At 40.5% G+C, this 20,529-nt stretch overlaps 1 protein-coding gene across 1 annotated transcript in view; it reads left to right on the top strand.

Annotated features, from left to right (window-relative positions):
* The window catches only part of efl1 (elongation factor like GTPase 1), a 103,621-nt gene extending 89,187 nt beyond the window's left edge, over positions 1 to 14,434 (top strand). The window contains exons 19-22 of the mRNA XM_056381327.1: positions 1,773 to 1,977; positions 2,816 to 3,342; positions 4,275 to 4,459; positions 13,800 to 14,434. Coding sequence (XP_056237302.1) covers positions 1,773 to 1,977; positions 2,816 to 3,342; positions 4,275 to 4,459; positions 13,800 to 13,988 — 1,106 coding nt within the window. The 3' untranslated portion in view covers positions 13,989 to 14,434. The remainder of the gene's footprint in view (positions 1 to 1,772; positions 1,978 to 2,815; positions 3,343 to 4,274; positions 4,460 to 13,799) is intronic.
* The last annotated feature ends 6,095 nt before the right edge of the window (positions 14,435 to 20,529 follow it).

Here is a 20,529-nt window from a genome sequence, read left to right as displayed (position 1 = left end):
TAGGCACTGTTAGACAATCCCATGAGCACTTTGTTTCAAGCAGCACTAGGGCCTTAAAGATTCAAAAGAAAGGTGTAAATCATGCTGTACAATTAATTTATCTAAACATCTATAAGGTCTTGTGTCATCTGCATCTGTTGTATGCAAACGTCAAGGAGGCCTACACTGCTTCAGCTCTACCACCACTTGGCAGATCAGATCATAATCTGTTTTTTCTTGAGTCTTCCTACAAGCCCTGTGTACTGAGGCAGGCTGCAACCACCTCATTCAGGAACTGGACCCTGGAGGCCAGTGAGTCTCTAAAGGACTGTTTTGAGTGCACAGATTGAAATGTCCTGTTGGAGTCACAGGAACATGATAACAAGAACCCTGACCTTGATAGAATGGTTGAATGTACCACAGACCACATTAACTTCTGTATGGACACTGTAATACCGGCAAGGACTGTTCGATGCTTTCCAAACAACAAACCCTGGATCACCAGTAACATCAAGACCCTCCTCAAGCAGAAAAAGGAGGCCTTCAGGGATGGAGACAGGGAGAAGCTCAGGTGTGTGCAACATGAGCTGAAGAGGAGATTAAAGCAGGCGAAGGATGACTATAAAAAGAAAGTAGAAAGGAAGCTGCAGCACAACAACACCAGAGAGGTGTGGAAGGGGATGAGGACCATCACTGGCTATAAAGAGAAGAACAGCCAGGCAACATCAGGTGATGTGGACAAGGCCAATGAGTGGTGTTGAGCATCCTGGTCTGGGTCTCTGCTGCCTCTTGACTTTTACAGCTTCACATCATCAAGTTTATCAAGGTCTCTTCCAGGATGTCAGGATGTCTGTCCACCTGCTGAAGCTGAGGAGAAGCTGCTGATGCAGCAGGACAGCAACCCTAAACATCAAAGTAAATCCACCTTCTGGAGTGGTCCAGTCAGAGACCAGACCTGAATCCAGTAGAGATGCTGTGGACTGACCTCAGAGAGCCGCTCACACCAGACATCCTGAGAATCTGTCTGAGCTGGAGCAGCTTGTTTGGACCAAAATTTCCTCCTGAACATTGAGCATTGATCACCTGGGTGTCTGGACACCAGATCTTTGTTTGAGTTATTTTATTGTTTTTTTTTATGAACTGGTCGTAAAAGTAAGATGATTAACCATGTGACATCTGGTCTTTAATGGACAATGTGCCCAGAGGGAGGTGATGACACCACCCCTAGGAGGGCAAACATGCCCACAGATTGGTCACTGTCCCAAACTTTTTCTATGAAAAACCATCACAGGAATGCAACTGCAGATTTCCTTTATTACCAGTGCTACGTGTCCTATTCTGTCTCCATCCTGCCCCAACTAACTTCAACAAAAAGAACTAACCGGGTAAATTGAGAAATTATGATTGGTTACTCTATCCAATCATGATCCTAAATTTATCAGCGTTTTAGAAGCTCCTTCCAGTGATGGTCATATTTTGGTTTATTCACCAGTTGCATATTTTACCTGTAAAGCTCCAGTGATATTTTCATTTATTCCATTACTGTAGCATTGTTATCTGTGTTGTTAGCATTTGTTGTGTTGTTGTTGTTGTGTCATCCTTTGTAGCAGTATGTAGTCATAAATATTTTAAATATAAAGTCATTATCTTTGTTTAATGAAGTCGATTCCTTTGTTGCTTGTTCGACCTAAATTCAAGTTAATTCTTTCTTAAAGTTTATTTGTGCATTATAGACATTATATTTCCCCAAATTGAGCTAATTTTCCCTACAATGGTGTTGTTTATCCTTTCAGAGGTGACCTGTCTGTTGGAGAGTAGCTCAGAGTTGATTCGGACTCTAGAGCAGGTAAACATGTCCCTGAGGGAAGGGAAGAACCTGGACATCAGCCTTGGGACTCTGGAGGCCCTCATCAAATTCAAGGCCCAGCTGGAAAGCCTACTGCAGGGGAGGAAGTGGAGGACCACTGTGGAGCGTATCTGGGCTTTTGGTCCCCGCAGGTCTGTCCATGACCTTCATGACATGGGCATAGTTAACATGCAACATACAGTAATACATAAGAAGAACATAGAACATAGTAGACTGACCCCTTTAAAGGTCTGGCCTTTATTTACCTCAATTGTAGAAAGGACCTTCTAAACTTCTAAATTTGCTTGATTACTTAACTTATCAAATTGTATGTCAGTTAGAAGTCTTTCTGTTTTCTGTTCTACTGTGCTATGGCTCCAAGAGGCTTTTTTTTATTAAGTCTTGAGATGTCTCTCAAAAATCTTAAGTGTGGGTGAAATGTACTGCAAGGGGAACTTCATTGGAATTTTGTAGAAGATGCTAACGAACCACAGACACAGTGTTCAATGAAGTTTAATTTACCAGTGCAAACATCTTTCAAGACCTGAAGTCTATCTGATCAATTCTGTAGGAGTTTGTTAAAGTAAAATGTCTGTAAATGACAACAACTGTGCCAAAATTACACAGTAAATTCAAAATGGTTGACTTTCCGTTAGGTTTAGTGTATGACTCCAAGGGTCTTTTGTGTAAGTCTTGGGATGTTATATGTTACCGTCACGTTTGGTACTAGATGAAATTTACTGCAAGGGCTACTTTGTTGAAATTTTATAAGGGGTGCTATCGAGCCATTTTGCCCATGAGCAAGACCCATAAAACATTTTGTGAGTTTTCAGGCACCTTTAGTACCTCAAAATGCAATTCATTTTTCAACAGGGTCCTTGCACTGGTTGGTGCTCAGCCAGGTTGGTGCACTACATTGCTGGGGTTTGTTGAAAGACGAGTTTGTGGTACCTTGTAAAGTGTTCACCATGTTGCTGTCTATGTTTTCAGGTATGGTCCCAACATTCTGCTGAACAGTGTGGAGGGCTACGAGCGGCCCTCAGTGTGGCAATGTCTGGGCAGGAGTGACAGCGTTGGTGAGGCTCGAGCTCAGGCCACAGTTCGACGAGACTTTGACAACAGCATCATCAGCGGCTTCCAGCTAGCAACTCTGTCAGGGCCCATGTGTGAGGAGCCCCTAATGGGAGTGTGCTTCTCGATTGAGAGGTGGGACATCCAATCTTCAGTCCCTCCTCAGAATCGGGACTCCTTGCAGGACTTAATATCACACCAAGCTTTAGCAGAAAGCAAACTGGAAAGTGGCAGTGAGACATCAACACAGGCTGAGGGCACAGCAGCAGTCACAACCTGGGCCACATTCAGGCCAGAAGCTACGTCTGCAGACTGCTACGGGCCAGTCTCCGGCCAGCTGATCGCTGCCATGAAGGAGGCCTGCCGTCATGCTTTCCAGGCTCAACCCCAGAGACTCATGGCCGCTATGTATACCTGTGAGATCATGGCCACCGCTGAGGTGCTAGGTAAGAGAGCGTTGTTGATGACCTTCCACCATAATAAGAAAAGATTAAAGTCTGACAGTCTTAATATATACTGTGTATATATATACACCGATCAGCCATAACATTATGACCACTGACAGGTGAAGTGAATATCATTGCTGTCGATGTCTTTTTATGCATCCACCAGCAACAGCCAGAGCTGGAGGCATATTGTTTTAAGGTTGTCCGTCCATCCCATTCTCGTGAACATGATATCTCAGTAACGCTTGACGGAACCTCTTCAAATTTGGCACAAATGTCAACTTGGAACTTACTGTCTACTGCTGCATTGGACAATAAAAACTGAGCACTTTACGGAAAATAAAGTTATGATTATTTTTTTTTAGCACTCATCAACTACAGCCTAACATGTCTAGGGATGAGACTCATCGGATAAGCTATTTTATTTAAGCTGTTTTATTCAGAATACTTTAAAAAGTCATCATTAGGGTTGTCTTACATTTGGGCCAATACAGTGCAAGTCGATTACTGTGGAAATGGAACTTTGGGTGGAGCTGCAGTGTGAAAGTATAGTCCAAACTAAAGCTACAGTAATAAATCGGCAAGGCTGATATATCAGCTGATAATAGCTTATTACTGATATATCTGTATCATGTATATTTTTGTTCAATAGGTAACAAAAAATCTAAGGGATCAAGATTGTTTATTTATGTTATATGTCTATGTTTTTAAAAAAGACTATTGGCTGATATTTTGTCATATCAGATCTATTGAACTCCCAAATATCGTTATCTCTATTGGTCTCAAAAATCTAGTATGGCTTAGGATATAGTTTGAGCGGTACCAGTTTGTTAAAATGTCATCAGCTGGAAAATAATTTCTTAAACACAGTCTAATATGACCAGTGTTCTGCTGTGCACATTATCCTTACCCTGTGTCTCTGCCTATATTAGGCCGAGTGTATGGTGTTCTGGGGAAGCGAGAGGGTCGTGTTCTCCATGAAGAGATGAAGGAAGGGACAGACATGTTCAGCATCAAGGCCGTTCTGCCTGTGGCTGAGAGCTTCGGATTTGCTGACGAGATCCGCAAGAGGACCAGCGGATTGGCCAGTCCGCAGTTGGTCTTCAGCCACTGGGAGGTGATTATTATTCCTGAATTACACTACATGACAGCAGCACATTCTGCATCCATCTGCTTTAATATACCTGAGCCCTTTTATAACTGGTATTAAACATGTGATCAGTATCTGAATACTTAACTTTAAAACAAATCTACTGTACATCTCCTTAGGATCCCTTGCATAGTTCACACAGTGATAGGTTATGTATTAATATATGTTTTTCTTGATCCCACTAAGATATCCAGATTGCGACAGTATGCCGATACCAGATGGAAGTAGTATCCACGTCTCATAACAATCAATTTCCTAGGGAGATTTTATTTAGAGAAGCTCCAATACTCGTCTTGACGTGTCAGTATTTTTTCCTCTTCAAGGGTTTAATATTGTTGAACTCTTTTTTGTGTTATATTCTCCTCCTCCTCCTCCTCAACATATTTGCCCACTTTTTTATAAGAAATTGTAGAGATTTCATAAATATTATCATATTTATAAATATGATCATACTTATGAATATATAAATATTTTATAAATATACAGTATACAACTGTAAACCTGCTCTAACAGACAATTAGCATGTAAATTAAGCCAGTAAATTTAAGACTAGATGTGACATAAGACAGTTAGTTGCTAGTTTATTAGGTACACTTAATGTAAAACTGAAGCAGTCTAGTAGGTTGAAGGTTGTAATGTTCAGTTTTTGTCTAAACTGTTGCAGAACAGTGTTGATGTAACTTAATGATCATTTTGAATGATGTAGTTTGTGGTGCTGTTGAATTATATTTTATTATAAAAAGAATGAACACCTTTCAATATAATGCAATCTACAGGGAAAAAAAATATTCATTATAAATATGTCGATTTTAAATGAAGGAAACAAAGTGTGCTAGAACAAACAGTTTCTGAAGCCATTGTACATACACACACAGCTTGACTGTGACTGAGCTTGTTTTGTAGGGCTGTAGGTCAATGAGGCCGTCTGGTTAATGAGATGGTCTGGTTTCCTCATGGGAGTTGGGATCAGAGATGCAGCAGACAACATGTGCGTTAGACCGTTATACCTGCCGCTTGGCTGGCTTGAGCTGCAGCACACACACACACACACGTCCTGCGAGCCATATGGACATTGTCAGCTGGGGTAATGGGTCAAGTTTTCCTTAAGGAGAGAGAAATGACTCTTCACTGCCAACCAGCCACGTGTCAGACAGAATCTTCTTACTGTGATTGAATGTCTTAAATGTTTCACAGTGATCATTTCAGATCCCACTTGTACTGTTTGATGAATTTAGCCATGCTGATAAAGGATGGACTACCATGATAGGATACTGTCTAACTGAGTGCCACCTGTTTTATAAACACCATGGTCAGTTTGATTTATAATTGGTTGCCATATAATCTACAAACCAGGCTGTTTTATTGTTAAATATCTATCAGTATACAGTATAAATAAGTTAGCATGTTTACCTACATGTACCGTAATAAGTCGGTCACTGAGTCCCAAAATCACCACTAACCTACCCTGACACTCACTGACCACAGAAAAAGAATTCCCTGTGCAATCAAATGCAGTCCGGTACAACTACCCTACAGCCGTTCCTACCTTTGTGAAACTTATATATAGATACAGTATATATATAAAATATTGATTTTATTGGACCAATTGTTGACCAGGCATATGTACAATAAGTATTGAAGTATGTAGATATAAAAAATACGAATAAAATAATAAATTGTCACCTACATTTTTATCAAAAGGAAGAAAGATGCAGGATCTAAAACTAGGGGTGCACTGTCAGACTCAAAATCATGTGTTACATAACTCTATAGTCATTATTTCAGACCTTTCGAAGCTTCAGTCATCTCAGAACAATAATGCAGATGAGTTTTGGTGTATTTTTTAATATTTTTCCTTTACTTGTCCCATACGCCCAAAATAACCACAATGTAATATCCCTGTGCATACAATGTACTGACATAAACATGAACTTTAGTGCCTCTAATCAGAAACCCCTTCTGAATAAACTTGCTCTGTACTGATATCTATAAATCTCAGTTATGTTTAATGACAAGAAAACACTGAAATTTAACCCTCACTCCTTAAAGTTAGAGGCTTTACAATTTTTCTTTTATGCTTTTTATGATCAGCAATTTTCAGCAGTACTCATTCAATGTATTTAAAGTACATTCTGTAACCGTCTCAATTTATAGTTTTTATTGTTACCAGAGTCCAACCTCTCATGCAGGATGTACTTTGCCATACACAAGTGCATACAATGCATACAGTGTACATGTGGAAGACAAAGCTGGTTCGTGCAGACATTTCATGTTACAACCAGTGGTAACGACAAATACCAATATTAACAACAAACAACTGTGCTTGTGTCAAACTAAATGGTGCGCTAAGAGCTAGCTAAACATGAGCAGCCAGACAATCAGACAAGTTATTAACAAGCCAACAATTTAACCAGAATAACTACAACTTTATTTGGAAACTAAAAGTGATTTTGTGAGAAATGTCCCAAGTACAGAAGGTCAAAGTTAACAAGGAAGTTTCACTAAGTCAGGGGTTTTTTTATAACCTGTCTGATTGTCTGACTGCTCATGTTTCTTGCCACACTCACAGATCTCAGCAAGTGGAGTGGTGAGTGGAATGTCATAATCAATAGAATTACTATATGTTCAGTGCTATAAAAAATACTGTACATTTCCTTCATTAACCTCTGCTTGAGTAGTTTACAGTACTAAGAACTGTGTAAGCTCATTTGTTCAGACACTATTAGTGCATCTTTGTCAGTGATGCGAAACCAAATGTATTCTTGCCCACAGTCACTGTGTGCTATAATAACACATGACTCCTAAACAGCAAACATTTTGCAAATGTTTAAAAAATGTTATTAGTTACAAAATACATTGGGGAAATGTTGAAGGAAATATAATCCAGACACGAGGTTAAAATTTAACTACAGAGTCTTCTTTAAACAGGGCACAGAGCAACACTCAGCAGTTATGGAGTCAATGCAGCCTTTGTCTATGTGAGAAAGAGGGCTTGTTTGAAACCTCCAACTGTGATCATAGAATATTTTAAGCCTTGGCATCCTCCACGTCTCTGCTCTCTGCTTGTCTCATGACCCCTGTTACCTCACCCTCTGTATAAGACACTCCCATATTCACTGTCACACTCACTCAGTGTGTGTATGGGTTGGCATTTTGGGTGTTTATGTGTGTTCTTTTTGAACTACTGGACTAATTATCCAACTGATCACTAACGAGTGCAAACACACTCTGACTCTTCGACAGCATCAACCACCATTCTCTCTCACCTTAAATCTTCCCTCAACATTCTGGTGGAATATCCCACAGACAAAAGTTCATCTGCATCAACGACAGCACCTCCTCCACTGCTACTTTGTCCCAAGGCATCCTTCAGGGTTCAGTGCTTGGTCCTCTGCTGTTCATCATGTACATGCTTCCCCTTGGTAACATTATCTATTGTCACGGTTTCCACTTCCACTGCTACGCTGATCATGCCCAGCTATAGATCGCCAGTAAATTCGTCATCACTTTAACTGGCTCACATTCTCAACTGGCTCATATTGTTGCATTGAAACAGTCACTGCAGCACTCCAAAAGAGCCAGTTGCACCTACAGAAAGCTAGACAGATGGTTGACACGCTCAGAGAAGACATAAAGTGTTTTTGTGAAGGTGGATTCCAAGAATTTGGGGAAAATACTACTGCAGCAGCACATGACTTGAACCTGGAGAGCCCAACTGTGCCAAGGCCAAGAAAAATGCCGCACTGTCAAGAATATTGAGGCGTGCCACCACACAGCTTTGAAACACCAGAGCCAATGTACCGACAGCAGTATTTTGATCATGGATACAGCATCAGCATCCATGGATTGCTGATTTAGTCCTTCTGCAATCGAACACATGCAAGATTTTGTGACCGGAATAGGCGACTGCAAAAATATCCTGCAGTTCCATGAAACCAGACTCATGCTGCATTGTGATATGGATGTAGCAAAACAACAAATAATTTGCCTCACTACTTTTCAAGATGTAATGGACTCTCTGTAAGGCAATCAGGGAGAGCACTTGGGAACCATGTTGCCAGAGATTACCAAACTCACTGTCCCTGTAACATCCTGCAGTTCAGAAAGGTCATCAGAAAGGTCAGGACTTTTCTTCTAGCGCCATCATGAGTGTCACACGACCGCTAATGGATGGTTTACCATTACATTTGGTGCACACATTCATGTTTCCCACATGATGAATCAAAGTCACTTCATCATAAGGTCAAAATTTCCATTTGTCTAGTGCTTTGGTTTACAGTCCCTGACAAAAGTCTTAAGTGCCCCTCAAATATATTTGTAATCAATTTTTTTTTTTACAAGAAATGGCTAATTTCAATCCCAACAACTTTTGAAATAATGTTTTGGTGCCAAACGAAACTGCTGAAAAGCATTCTAACGTTCACAGCTTGGTAAAGCCCACTGAGTCAGTTTTTGCAAAGACAAAAATCTTGTCGCCTTGTCATATGATCACCCAATCCTAGATTACAGCCTCAACTGTGATCAATAATTGATCAATCAATTAGTGGGTGTGTATAAAAAGAACCCCAGCTCACCAGACCTTCACATCAACTGAAACTTGACCTCTGACAACATGCCTAAGATTCACCCTGAGACCAAAGCGTTGATTATCAAGAGGCTGAAGACCAGATCCACTGCTGAGGTGGCTGACACCTTCAATGTGTGTCAGCATCAAGCAAAAAGAATAAGAAAAAGATTTGAAGAGACTGGAGATGTTTTTGACAAGCCCAGGTACGGCATACCCCGCAAGACAACTGCTCGGGAGGACCGTTTGTTGGGTCGAAAATCCAAGGCCAGCCCCTTTTCCACTGCAGCAGAGCTCCACCAGGCCTGGTCACCTCAAGTCCCCGTGTCAACCAGGAAGGCAATTAAAAAAACGTGTGGCATTTGCCAAGGCCCACAGCCTGCTAAAAGGATGGACACTGGAAAAGTGGCAGAAGGTGGATTTCTCAGATGAATCTTGGTTGAATAACATCACAGCCGCCGCAAATATTGCAGGAGACCTACTGGAGCCCGCATGGATCCGAGATTCACCCAGAAAACAGTTAAGTTTGGTGGCGGAAAAATCATGGTCTGGGGTTACATCTAGTATGGGGGTGTGCAAGAGATTTGCAGGGTGGATGGCAATATCAATAGCCTAAAATATCAAGAAGTATTAGCTACCTCTTATATTCCCAACCATAAAAGGGGTCATTTTTGCAGCAGGATGGTGCTCCATCGTGTACTTCCATCTCTACATCAAAGTTCCTCAAGGCGAAGGAGATCATGGTGCTCCAGGACTGGCCAGCCCAGTCACATGAACATCATTGAGCATGTCTGGGGTAGAATGAAAGAGGAAGCATGGAAGACGAAACCAAAGAATCTTGATGAACTCTGGGAGGCATGTAAGACTGCTTTCTTTGCTATTCCTGATGACTTCATCAATAAATTGTATGAATCATTGTCGAACCGCATGGATGCAGTCCTTCAAGCTCATGGAAGTCATACAAGATATTAAATATGGATCTCACAGCAACCACTACTTAATTCACTGATGTTATGCAAATATTTTTGTATTTGAAGTAAATTATTTGTTCAATTTTCACATTACTCTCTGTAGGCGACAAAACTTTTGTCTTGCCAAAATCTGACCTTTCTGTGTTCATTAAATGATCAATCTTTCTTCAGTGAAGCAAATTTATTTTAATATATTAAACATAATTTGGGAGGGTTTTAGCTTTCATATGAGCCATTTCTAAAACCAATGGATTCATTAAAAGTCAGGTTATAAGCTGTTGTTTCTACAAAATGGATAAGTGACAAGACTTTTGTCAGGGACTGTACGACCAGGTACCAGCAAACCTTTTTGCATTTCTTCTTTGCACTCATAAAACTGAAGTTTTGTGTGTGTTTTGCACAGAGCACATAATTTACATACTGAAGAGTTGTTTTCTGACGTGGCCGCCGAGCTACACATGAGGAATGAGTTAATTTCTTGTTGTGTGGTTTGTTTACAGTAAGTACAGAAGAGCTTTGCTTGCGGTCTTTTTTAACTCAGTATGCATTGTTTAAACTGTTTTAATATAGTGTCTGAGCTGCATTGTAGTCCTGCACTGGAACTGACCCCCACTCTACTAGTGGCATAAAGAATGTGAGTGATTGGCTCTCGTGTTGTTGACGCTCCCAGAAGACATTTGCATGAAGCTGAGCTTTTCTCAGCTTTCCCCTGTAGTGTCACTTGGTACCTTAAATCTCTGTAGCTCCTCAGGCGGCACTAGACTGCAATGCCAGGTCCCAATCACAATGAAGCCTACTGCTCTCCCTGCTTTTGAGTATGCATGTGTGAACAACTCAGTCTCTTACAAATTAACATAATCATATTCAGTAACAGACTCTACACTGCCAAAATTGTGCACCTAATCTAGAATGTGTAAGGTTGTCTGTCTAAAATCTGAAGAAAAAGAAAAAAACACAGTAAAACCACATGTAGCTGCTGTAGAGCTCTATAGGCTTTTTTTGTGCCTGTCATGACCCTCAACTCCCCACCCTCAACTCCCCACCCTCATTTTAACCCTCAACATCTTGCAGCATCTGAAAACTCACTACCAGCACCACCATAATCTTCTCTGGCCTACCCATTGTCTTGTAGCCATTGTCTTTGGCTCATTAAAAGTTATCTGTCTCATTTCATTAATGTGCAAACGCTTCCTCACAAAGAGTTGGTCCTGAACCCCCCACTGTGCCCCAGCCCTCTCAGCTTCAGGACTTGACTGCTGCTTAGTGCCGATGTCAGCAGTCCTCCTGACAGTGATTTGATATGGCCAGAATATTGGATTAACATTTGAATGAGCGCACAGGCACAGAGAGCAGATTTTGAGCGTTGCATTGTTGTGTAACTGGAGGGTTAGTGGCTCCCGAGGAGACGTTTACATTAGATTTCCATCAAGAATGGAGCTTTTGTTCAGCTGCAGACTGGAGAATTGTGTGAATTCTGTGTAAAGTCTTTTATTGTGTGAAGCATCTGTCTAACAGTACAACTACTGTGTGTGTGTGCGTGTGTGCGTGCGTGTGTGTGGGTAGAAATCCTTGTGTGTACTCTGTTGGATGTTGTAGGGTTGCTAATATGTAGAGACATAGCAATATATGAGTATAGCCAACACCCTGGAGGTAGTTTGAAACAGTTTTAATATTTATTTATGAAAGAAAATACATATTGATTTATTTATTCATTTATAAAAACCCTGCACAGTGCATGTCCTTAATACAATTCTTTAAAGAACAAATCTAATGGATTATTTTCAAAAGCAAATTTACGACATATAAGTTGGTTACCACTTTACAATAAGACAATTTTTATAAAGGATTTATAAATGGTTTATAATTAGGTTATTAATTCAGTTGTTAACACTTTATAAATTATAAATAAACAATTATAAACAGGTTATAACACAGTTTTCATATATTGATGCAGGCTCACTATTTGGCAAGATAAAGTTAATGCTTTATAATAATTAATCTTACTAATGAGTTACTACCATTTATAAATGGTAAAAGGAGCCTTATTGTAACTCATTAATAAATGATGATGTATTTTACACTTTACAATAAGGCTCCTTTTTGCCAGCTACAAATGTTTGTAAGTGATTAACAAATGGTTGCAAAAATGAGAAGAAGAAACATCAGATGTGATGTAGCATGATGAAGCAGCAGGTACAATGCTGGATGATGGAGAAAACAAAGGAAGCTCAGTAACTAATGAGATATGAGGCTGAACAGTACAGATGTAGAATATTTTCATCTTTATCTTCCTGTCAGAAAAGCACTTTCCTTTTGTGCTACATTTTCCCCGCCGCTCGTAATACATACTGTGATATACCATTTACAGCTCTAAAAACTGCTTTCCATAGTTACGTTCAGATTGTTTAAGGCTGTCTACAGGCAGCTGGTATACTTCTTCAGAAGTGCTTGTCAGAAAGTCCAACAGCATCTGATCCGCTCTGCCTCCATCTTTCAGCCTAGAGATTCTTCTGACTTCGACCCAACCGGTCGAGGCAGACGGCCGCCCACCCTCAGCTCGGTTCAGCTCGAGGTTTCTGCCTCTTTTTTCTTTGCTACTGTTGTGCTGTTCATGGTGGGAATTGTTGGGTCTCTGTAATGATTATGATAAAGAGTACGGTCTAGACCTGCTCTATATGAAATATGGTTTCCTGGATGTATAGCCGCAGCACATTTCTCAGTCCACACGTCTCTTTTTGACGCTGGCTGTTACATACACCAATAACTCTGCAGCAGAACTCCTCCAACATTAATTCAGTCTGCCAAGTCAGTCAAGCACTTGACTGTTGCAGGATGCCACGTACCTCCTCAACCCCCACTGGATCCCATTGTCCTCCAGCATATGCTGCTCACATGTGGTATGTGTGTGTACGTTGTCTCCTCTAATCTGCCCATTGTTGTAGCTCGCTCTCTGCCATCTGTCCCAGTGTAACTAGAGACAGGTGCAGGACCCTGCTGCGTGTGCTGCTACTGTAATTGTTATTTGTGTGTGCGGGTGTCACCCAGTTTGCAGCACTGAGAGTGTTTGTCTTGAATTCAGCCATGTACCAAGTGACACAGCTGAATTGTGTGTGCGTGTGCGTGTGTGTGTGTGTGTGTGTGTGTGTGTGTGTGTGTGTGTGTGTGTGTTTGAGAGAGAGAGAGCCCCACAGTCATTTCTTCAGTTTATCCATTGTAGTAACAAAAGGAGTCATTGTGTGTAGCATCTACTAGTGCTGCTTAAACTAACAGTTGTTCAATCTATTGGTTGATCAACAGATTTAGATTATTTATTAAGTCACTGAAAACTGCTTTCACCTGCTCAGGATCTGCTGCTTTTCTTTATTTTACATCATTAGAAACTGTGTATCTCACGTCACCTTGACCACAGGGAAACTGTGAGGGGCATTTTTCAGTACTTTCTCACATTTAAAACATTTTTTAATGAACAATAATCATTGAACAATTAATCAGTACAATCAGAGCATATCCAAAGAGTTTCCTTTCCTTAAGATGTACAGACAAAGCTTTTATCAGTAAGGAGTAGGGTTATGAACAAATTAAAAATATAGTTTTCAGAAACGCTCAATCTCTCAATCAATTAGATCTGAATACTCACAAGTGCTATGACTTGACTTGACTACAATTAACCTAAAAGGACCTGAATTCAATGCGCAGATGTTGAATGTTATGTTGGTCTTACACTATCACTGACCATCACATTTCTGTCCCTCTCCTCCTCTCTGTGTCCCAGGTTATTAGCAGTGATCCGTACTGGGTTCCCACCACCGAAGAAGAATACCTGCACTTTGGTGAGAAAGCAGACTCCGCCAACCAGGTCCTGAAATACATGAATGCTGTCCGCCGGCGCAAAGGCCTCTATGTGGAGGAGAAGATAGTAGAGCACGCAGAGAAGCAAAGAACACTCAGCAAGAACAAATAGAGAAGGAAAGATCAGAAACTCCTCCTGTCAGGCTGTGAGACGCTGCTGGCACCATGACCAATCAAATGGCCCAATTCAATGGTGATTAATTATATAAACTAATGTGTTGCAATCTGGATATGGACATTATATTTCATTGCTTTAAAGAATAACTGTTGTCTGGCAGGATGCAATATATTGCAGAAGCTGCCTCCTGTTAGAACATTGGGCTCCAGAGAAGGGAAATCCTTTGTTAATTGTTAATCTTGATATTAGTGGAAGCAGCAGAGAGTGTGTGTGTGGTCTACCAAAGATCACACATTCAAAGCTCAAGTCAAATCAAATAAACAACCATTTCTTACAGAAATCTAAATGAAATATACGTCATTTATAGTAAATTCCAGTGGGTGTGGCTATGCCCCCTGGCTGGGTATACTCTATATCCTTCTAATAAATTGAGAAATCTCTGTCTGTCTGTCTTGTTTTTACTACCTCAAAATATTACAATTTTATTCTCAATCTTAATTTTTTCCAAACAGTGGCCTTAAAACTCTGTTACACTTTATTTAGTATAAAAAGGATAGATACATAGATCTAATCTAACTTGCTGTGACTTCAGAAAAACAACACTTATTTTCAGGTTTTTTAGTTCAAAGTGTGGAGCTACTGTCTCACGTGAATTTAATATGCTTGATAGTCCGCTGATATTAAAATGCAATGACAGTAATAGAAAATGAGAAGTTGGTGTGGATTTCAAACCATGCAAATACACAAATAAATGTATTTTGGCCTGATATTGTAGCAGCAAAATATGTGTTTAGAAGTTAGAAGAGGCAAATGGTTCATAGCCTCTGTGTGCATCTTTGGTCATGTGCCATGCCCTCAAAGAGCCTGCAAATAACTGTATCCTGTTTGTCATGCCCCTGCTGCTGTGCTGCCAGTTGATAACACCCAGCATGTCCACTGATTGCTAATGGCTGCAGAGCTCCTCCTATGAGACTTCTGTTAATGCAACGGGCGGGACGGGCTTGTCTTGCATCACAGAGTCAGTTACAGTCATACATAATTGACAAGATCTTTTTTCCCTGAAAAATCTGGCAGATTTGTTTTAGTCAAGTGGTTCGAATTAAATCCACAGCTTGTGTCCCCCCACCCTTCACCTCCTGCTTAAATGAATTTCATTACGCAGACCCTGAAGCATTTTAATTTGGAAAATATAAATATGGTGAAAATTGGGAAACAAGGCATGTTTTGATATTCAGGGAGGGGAGGCACCACAGTTCATTCCCTGCGAGCCGCCTGGACTGTTTACACCAGTGGTTCTCAAACTTTTTCAGGTCAAGGACCCTAAAGTGACGCATATTAACTGTAAACATGATTTTAGAAAGGGAAACAACAACAATTGAATATCTGAGACAATGGAACAAATGGTTTGAATATGTAGCCAACAAATAACATAGAAGAGTATTAGAATTGTGCACATGCAGAAAATATAACTGAGGAACAATGCTGAGAAGCAGTTGATGTCAGAAGCTGAATATTCAACTGACTGGTTAAATGACTAATCAATATAGATGATCAGTCCAAGCATTTTTTTCCCTTGTTAAAACTGCACACTTACTACCTTTTGTTTAAAACTAGGTTTCTATGTGACTTTTAAAACTATATTTTCATTTTCTTTTAATGCAAATATATACATTAACAGTCTGCTTGTAAGAATGCAAAAAATAGGCTGTGTAAGCATTTGGAAATTACTAAGAGAAACGTAAAATAAATAAATAAATATAAAGGAGAGGAGGAGGACTTTTGGAGCCACTCATCTTTTGTCTCCAGTCCATATTCGAATTCAGCTGGACTAAGGCTTCTTCCACTTGCATGGTTAGTCTATCACGAGATGTCAATGGAAAAGAGAATGGATTTCTCAACTGCTGATTTGCCAAGATCTCATCTCCAAACTTCTCACGCAACCCCTTCAAATGCGCATTGAGCAGCGGTTGCGCAGAGCCCACTAGCAGCCCTGACCTCCCCACAACATCTTCCAAGGTTGGGAACATTTCGTCGAGCCCTGTTCAACACAAGCAAACCCCAGGTCCAACTTTTTCACGAATCCAGACACTTGATTGGTTGCCAAGAATACAGGGCACTCTTTGCCCTGCAGAGAGGTGTTCAGTATGTTTATGCCAACATTGTTGCCCAGTTCATGTCCTCCATGTGCTTCACCAGTGGGGAGCTGATTTTGGCAAGAAGGAGGACATCCTCATGCAAATCACACAAGCCAGGGAGACCTTGCCCTGGGACAGTCACCGGACCAGTCCAGTTTCTCTTCTCTGTGGACCTCAGTCTACTATTTTAACATCCAAAAAGTCACTACTCATCCAGTTCCAGGTTTTAAGATTTCAATACTGACAAATCAATATAATGGTCTAAGATCAATATGTTTCTGAAATAAGAGGGAGGGAGACAGACTGGAGGCAAATCATGAATATATATTTGAATGAACAGTATTCTAGTAACCACAAAATAAACTAAGACTGCAGTGAGATGTGATTGTCAGCCATTGGTGAGAGTGCATGTAGGGGAGAACAGAGGGCAGGGTGTTATAGTTTGACATCACTGGGCCCAGGTGCTTCCATCTATGATGATCTGCACTCCACTCTCCAGGTACCTGCTGCATTATAGAACCAAAACACATAGAATATGAGAACAAACCAGAGGGTGTCACAGTATCCATTCATTCAACAGGCAGCTAGAGGTTTTTCCATTCCTCTCTCCCTCTGTCTCTGCTGAGACTACTTTGCTAATGTGTTCTGCAGAGCTGAGTTGATTTTCTCTTCCTGAAGGAGCTCTCTGACAAGTCCCTACAGACACACAACACAAGATCTCTTACACTCTGCTGTCTGTCTACCAGGACCACAGGGCACTGAAACACACACACACACTGGTTTATACTGATGCCAGGACAGTGATGTGGTTAAGTGAATGCTTTGTCACACTGGCGCTGTATGCTACATTGTCTAACAGGCAAATCTTTGGCTGGCTCTCTGTTCAAGTGCCAGCTGACTCTGAATTAATTCATTCTCTCTCCATTTGTGCAGGCTATAGAGGAGTGGAGTGTGTGGAGAGTGTCTGTGTGTTCTTTTATCTTAGTTTTATGCCTGTGCTCTGGTTTTAAAATATTTAACCTGACTTCTACCAGTCTTTGTCAGAGTAAGAGTATAACATTTACACAAACTAGTCAAAGATACAGTTGGTGAAATCAGTGTTATGCCCCTTTGCTTTTCATCCCCAAAACATTTGTTAACACTCTTTTCTATCATAGCATGTTAGGGCCATTGTAGAGCAGTCATGCACATATGAGGAAATGTAAATGTAACAAACAGTTTTTTTTACTCACAGGAAAAAGATTGATTAGTTAAACCACAAACTACAGAATGAGATTATTTTAAGTGGTTGAGGAGATTTTTCTCTGGGGCTCAGCCCTGAAAAGTGAAGATTCAAGTCATCATCAGAGACGCCTCAGTCAACTGAGATTCTTCAAATATCATTGATTCAATCGCAAGCATTTGTGGAGACTTTTCGGTCTCTAGAAGTAGCTGCTCTCTGGGGTAAAATCATTTCACTATGTCAAATCATCCCGTCCACTCTGTGAAGATGTTTGTGATGGGTAAAGACAGTTCCAGTCACCCTGAGTGTCCTGCTGAACCCTGTTCAAAAATCAGTTAAATAAAGCGTTACATGATTATCTCTATGAAAAAAAGGGATGAATTGTCCAATATTTGGAGTCAGGTCCAGCCGAGGCTTCTCATGTGTTCTCAAGAATTAAATAGTTTTCATTCATCTTGTTTCTGTCTAGGTGGGTCAAACGAGAGATTTACAGAGAGGGAGATAGAACTCTCTTTAGGAGCCTAAATGCAGTTTATTGATGTTGGCCTAATTAGTTTAAGCTCATATGTAAAATAACTAATAAATAAATAATAGTATCTGGTAAAAGAAGCCGAAGGATTATTTCACCAGTCACCAGTGCGGCCTTCAGTTCTGTGTTCAATAGCTCTGGTGAAGGATCTACAACATGGTCACCCTTGTTTCAATGGTGAGATCTGGCAGTAAAGATGCTTTGCGACTCTTTACGAGGTGTTCTGTGACATCGGCTTGCTGAGAGATGGCCCTGCATAGATTATCAAGCACTGGTGCAGACAAGGCTTCTTGAGGCAAGGTGTATTGTAATGGTTGTTAAGAGGCATATGTCACCTCTGTTTCACCAACCTGTGGCTCTTCACCTGTTCCTCAACTTCAAGCATGCTCATGTCTGTGAGGTGTCCCTCCTCACCTGCCGTAGTCTTGACTTCAGTTTGTATGGTGTGACATATATACACCGTATTAGCCCCGGCACGCTGCTATTCCTCGTCTTCATCAGAGTTATGTTGTGTATGCCCAGGTCTGGTGCTACAGACTTCTATGGACATATGTTGAGCTGATTGTGCAGCACATGTTTTTATTTATATGAAACATCTGTTTGGCAACATGTTAATTTGTTGTTTTTTTTTCTTTATAGACATTGATTGCCACTGCTAGTTTGTTTTTGTTCTATTTCATTGGTATAGTTGTTTTCTTTCTTATTGTATTATATAGTTCTTTAGTTTCCTTAGTGGTTTCTTTAGCTGGTAGTGGCAATCATTGCTTCCCCCAAGAAGTTTAAAACTGGATCATTGTTGTCCTTTGTTGCACATATTCTAACACATTTCCTGTCTTTGCACAAGTGCTGTAAATGACGAGCATGGCCATTGTGATGGTGGAGGGTTTTGGTGGCAGAGTCCCTCACCCATGCCCCCCCCCCAACATGTGTTTGGTGGTATTTTTTTTTACTTCCTTCACAAGAATTTTTCTTTCCTCTAATTTGCTTTGCAGTGTGTGTGTGTGTGTGTTTAAGTTGCTCGGTGAGTACTCTGCCCCAGGATAGCTTTTATCTCCCCACCATTCCCCTCCTTCTTTTATTGTGGATAGATTATTTTTATATTGTAGGTTTTTATTAAATTAGCTTAATAAATAGATTGTCTTTGTTTTGTCCAGATGTCAAATTACAGTTGCCTAAATAATTGAATAAATGTTGTCATCTTGAGGGAACTGTCCATTTACCGTCATCTGTGTTGTTAAGGTTCCGGGGTTTGTGTCGAGTTTGCACTGGGGAAAGGGAAAGTGTAGCATGGTCTTTTAAAAGGAACAAGAAAGTAAGCGAGCGTCTGCATGGCCACAATATGTTTACAAAACTTACATTTTTGCATCTGACTCAGCATGAGCAGGTGTTTGTGTGTGTGTGTGTGTGTGTGTGTGTGTGTGTGTGTATGTGTATGTGTGTTTGTGTGGGTATGTGTGTGTGTGTGTGTGTGGGTATGTGTGCGTGTGTGTGTGCATGTGTGTGGGTATGTGTGCGTGCGTGTGTGTGTGTGTGTGTGTGTGTGTGCTTGTGTGTGGGTATGTGTGTGTGTGTGTGTGTGTGTGTGTGCATGTGTGCATGTGTGCATATGTGTGAGTGTGTGTGCATGTGTGCATGTTTGTGTGTGTGTCAGAATGCTGACACAGTCAGACAGAGCCTCAGCCTATAATATCACATTGCTGCATGATGTGGGACAATGGGCTCTGTTCCACTGGCTTTAGTCTGCAGCAGCTGAAACTGGAGATGCAGCAGAGAGACTGAAGCTGACAGAAGTTGGTCTAAAAGGCAGTAATGAGAAAAGCAGACTGTGTGCACTGTGTACTGCCACTCTTCTTTCCTATTTATGTTTTAATGGATTTCGCTCAAGTTTGGTAGCCTCAGTCTGCATCCATTGGAGATATAATCACCCTGTTGCAAAGCCATGTGGTTTGTGAGTAAAAGTAATGTCTTATACTCAACTTTTGTTCCCCTACTCTCCTCATCTCTTCCATATGCAGGGTGTCTGCAAGTCCCTAACCGGTCTGGAAAGGATTTAAAGGATTATTATTTAAGTTTTGAATTTAAATTGAAATTCCCAGTCAGTGCATTTTTTGCACATTTAAAAGTATGTAAATAAGTGGAGAGCCTGAGTCAGATATCTGCATCGAAATAAATAAATAGTGTGCTTTTCAACTGATTATGATTCAACATACTGCACACGCTGCTGATGCCAGATTTCTTTGGTTTGTTAGTGCTTATATTTAAAGACCAGCCAATCACTTTCAGAGTGGTATCAGGTTTAATTTCAGTTGAAGTGAAGTTCAAACATGGATGTATTATGAAGAGGTGAACAGTGGAGGTATAAGCGTTATGTTGCCTTGTAATACAAGGGTCTCAACCTCTAAATGTATAGAATACTTTGAGTTTCTTGAGTAACCTTTCTGGCAACATGGGGTTTGAATGGAGGTATATACTTCATTATCCTCCCAAAATATTAGGAGGATAATGATGATACATATTATAATATTAGGATTATATAAACTGATGGCTACATATGGAATCAAGAATTGTATTTACTTAAGTTTTACTATCGCTACATAGCCAACATTAGCATCAACGGCTGTTTACTTACCATTTGTATCGCTTCTTTTC

The sequence above is a fragment of the Seriola aureovittata genome, chromosome 1 (assembly GCF_021018895.1).
Source record: "Seriola aureovittata isolate HTS-2021-v1 ecotype China chromosome 1, ASM2101889v1, whole genome shotgun sequence".
In the NCBI taxonomy this organism is placed as follows: Eukaryota; Metazoa; Chordata; class Actinopteri; order Carangiformes; family Carangidae; genus Seriola; species Seriola aureovittata.
The sequence above is the reverse complement of the archived record's forward strand: the minus strand, read 5'-3'. Positions and strand labels throughout refer to the sequence as shown.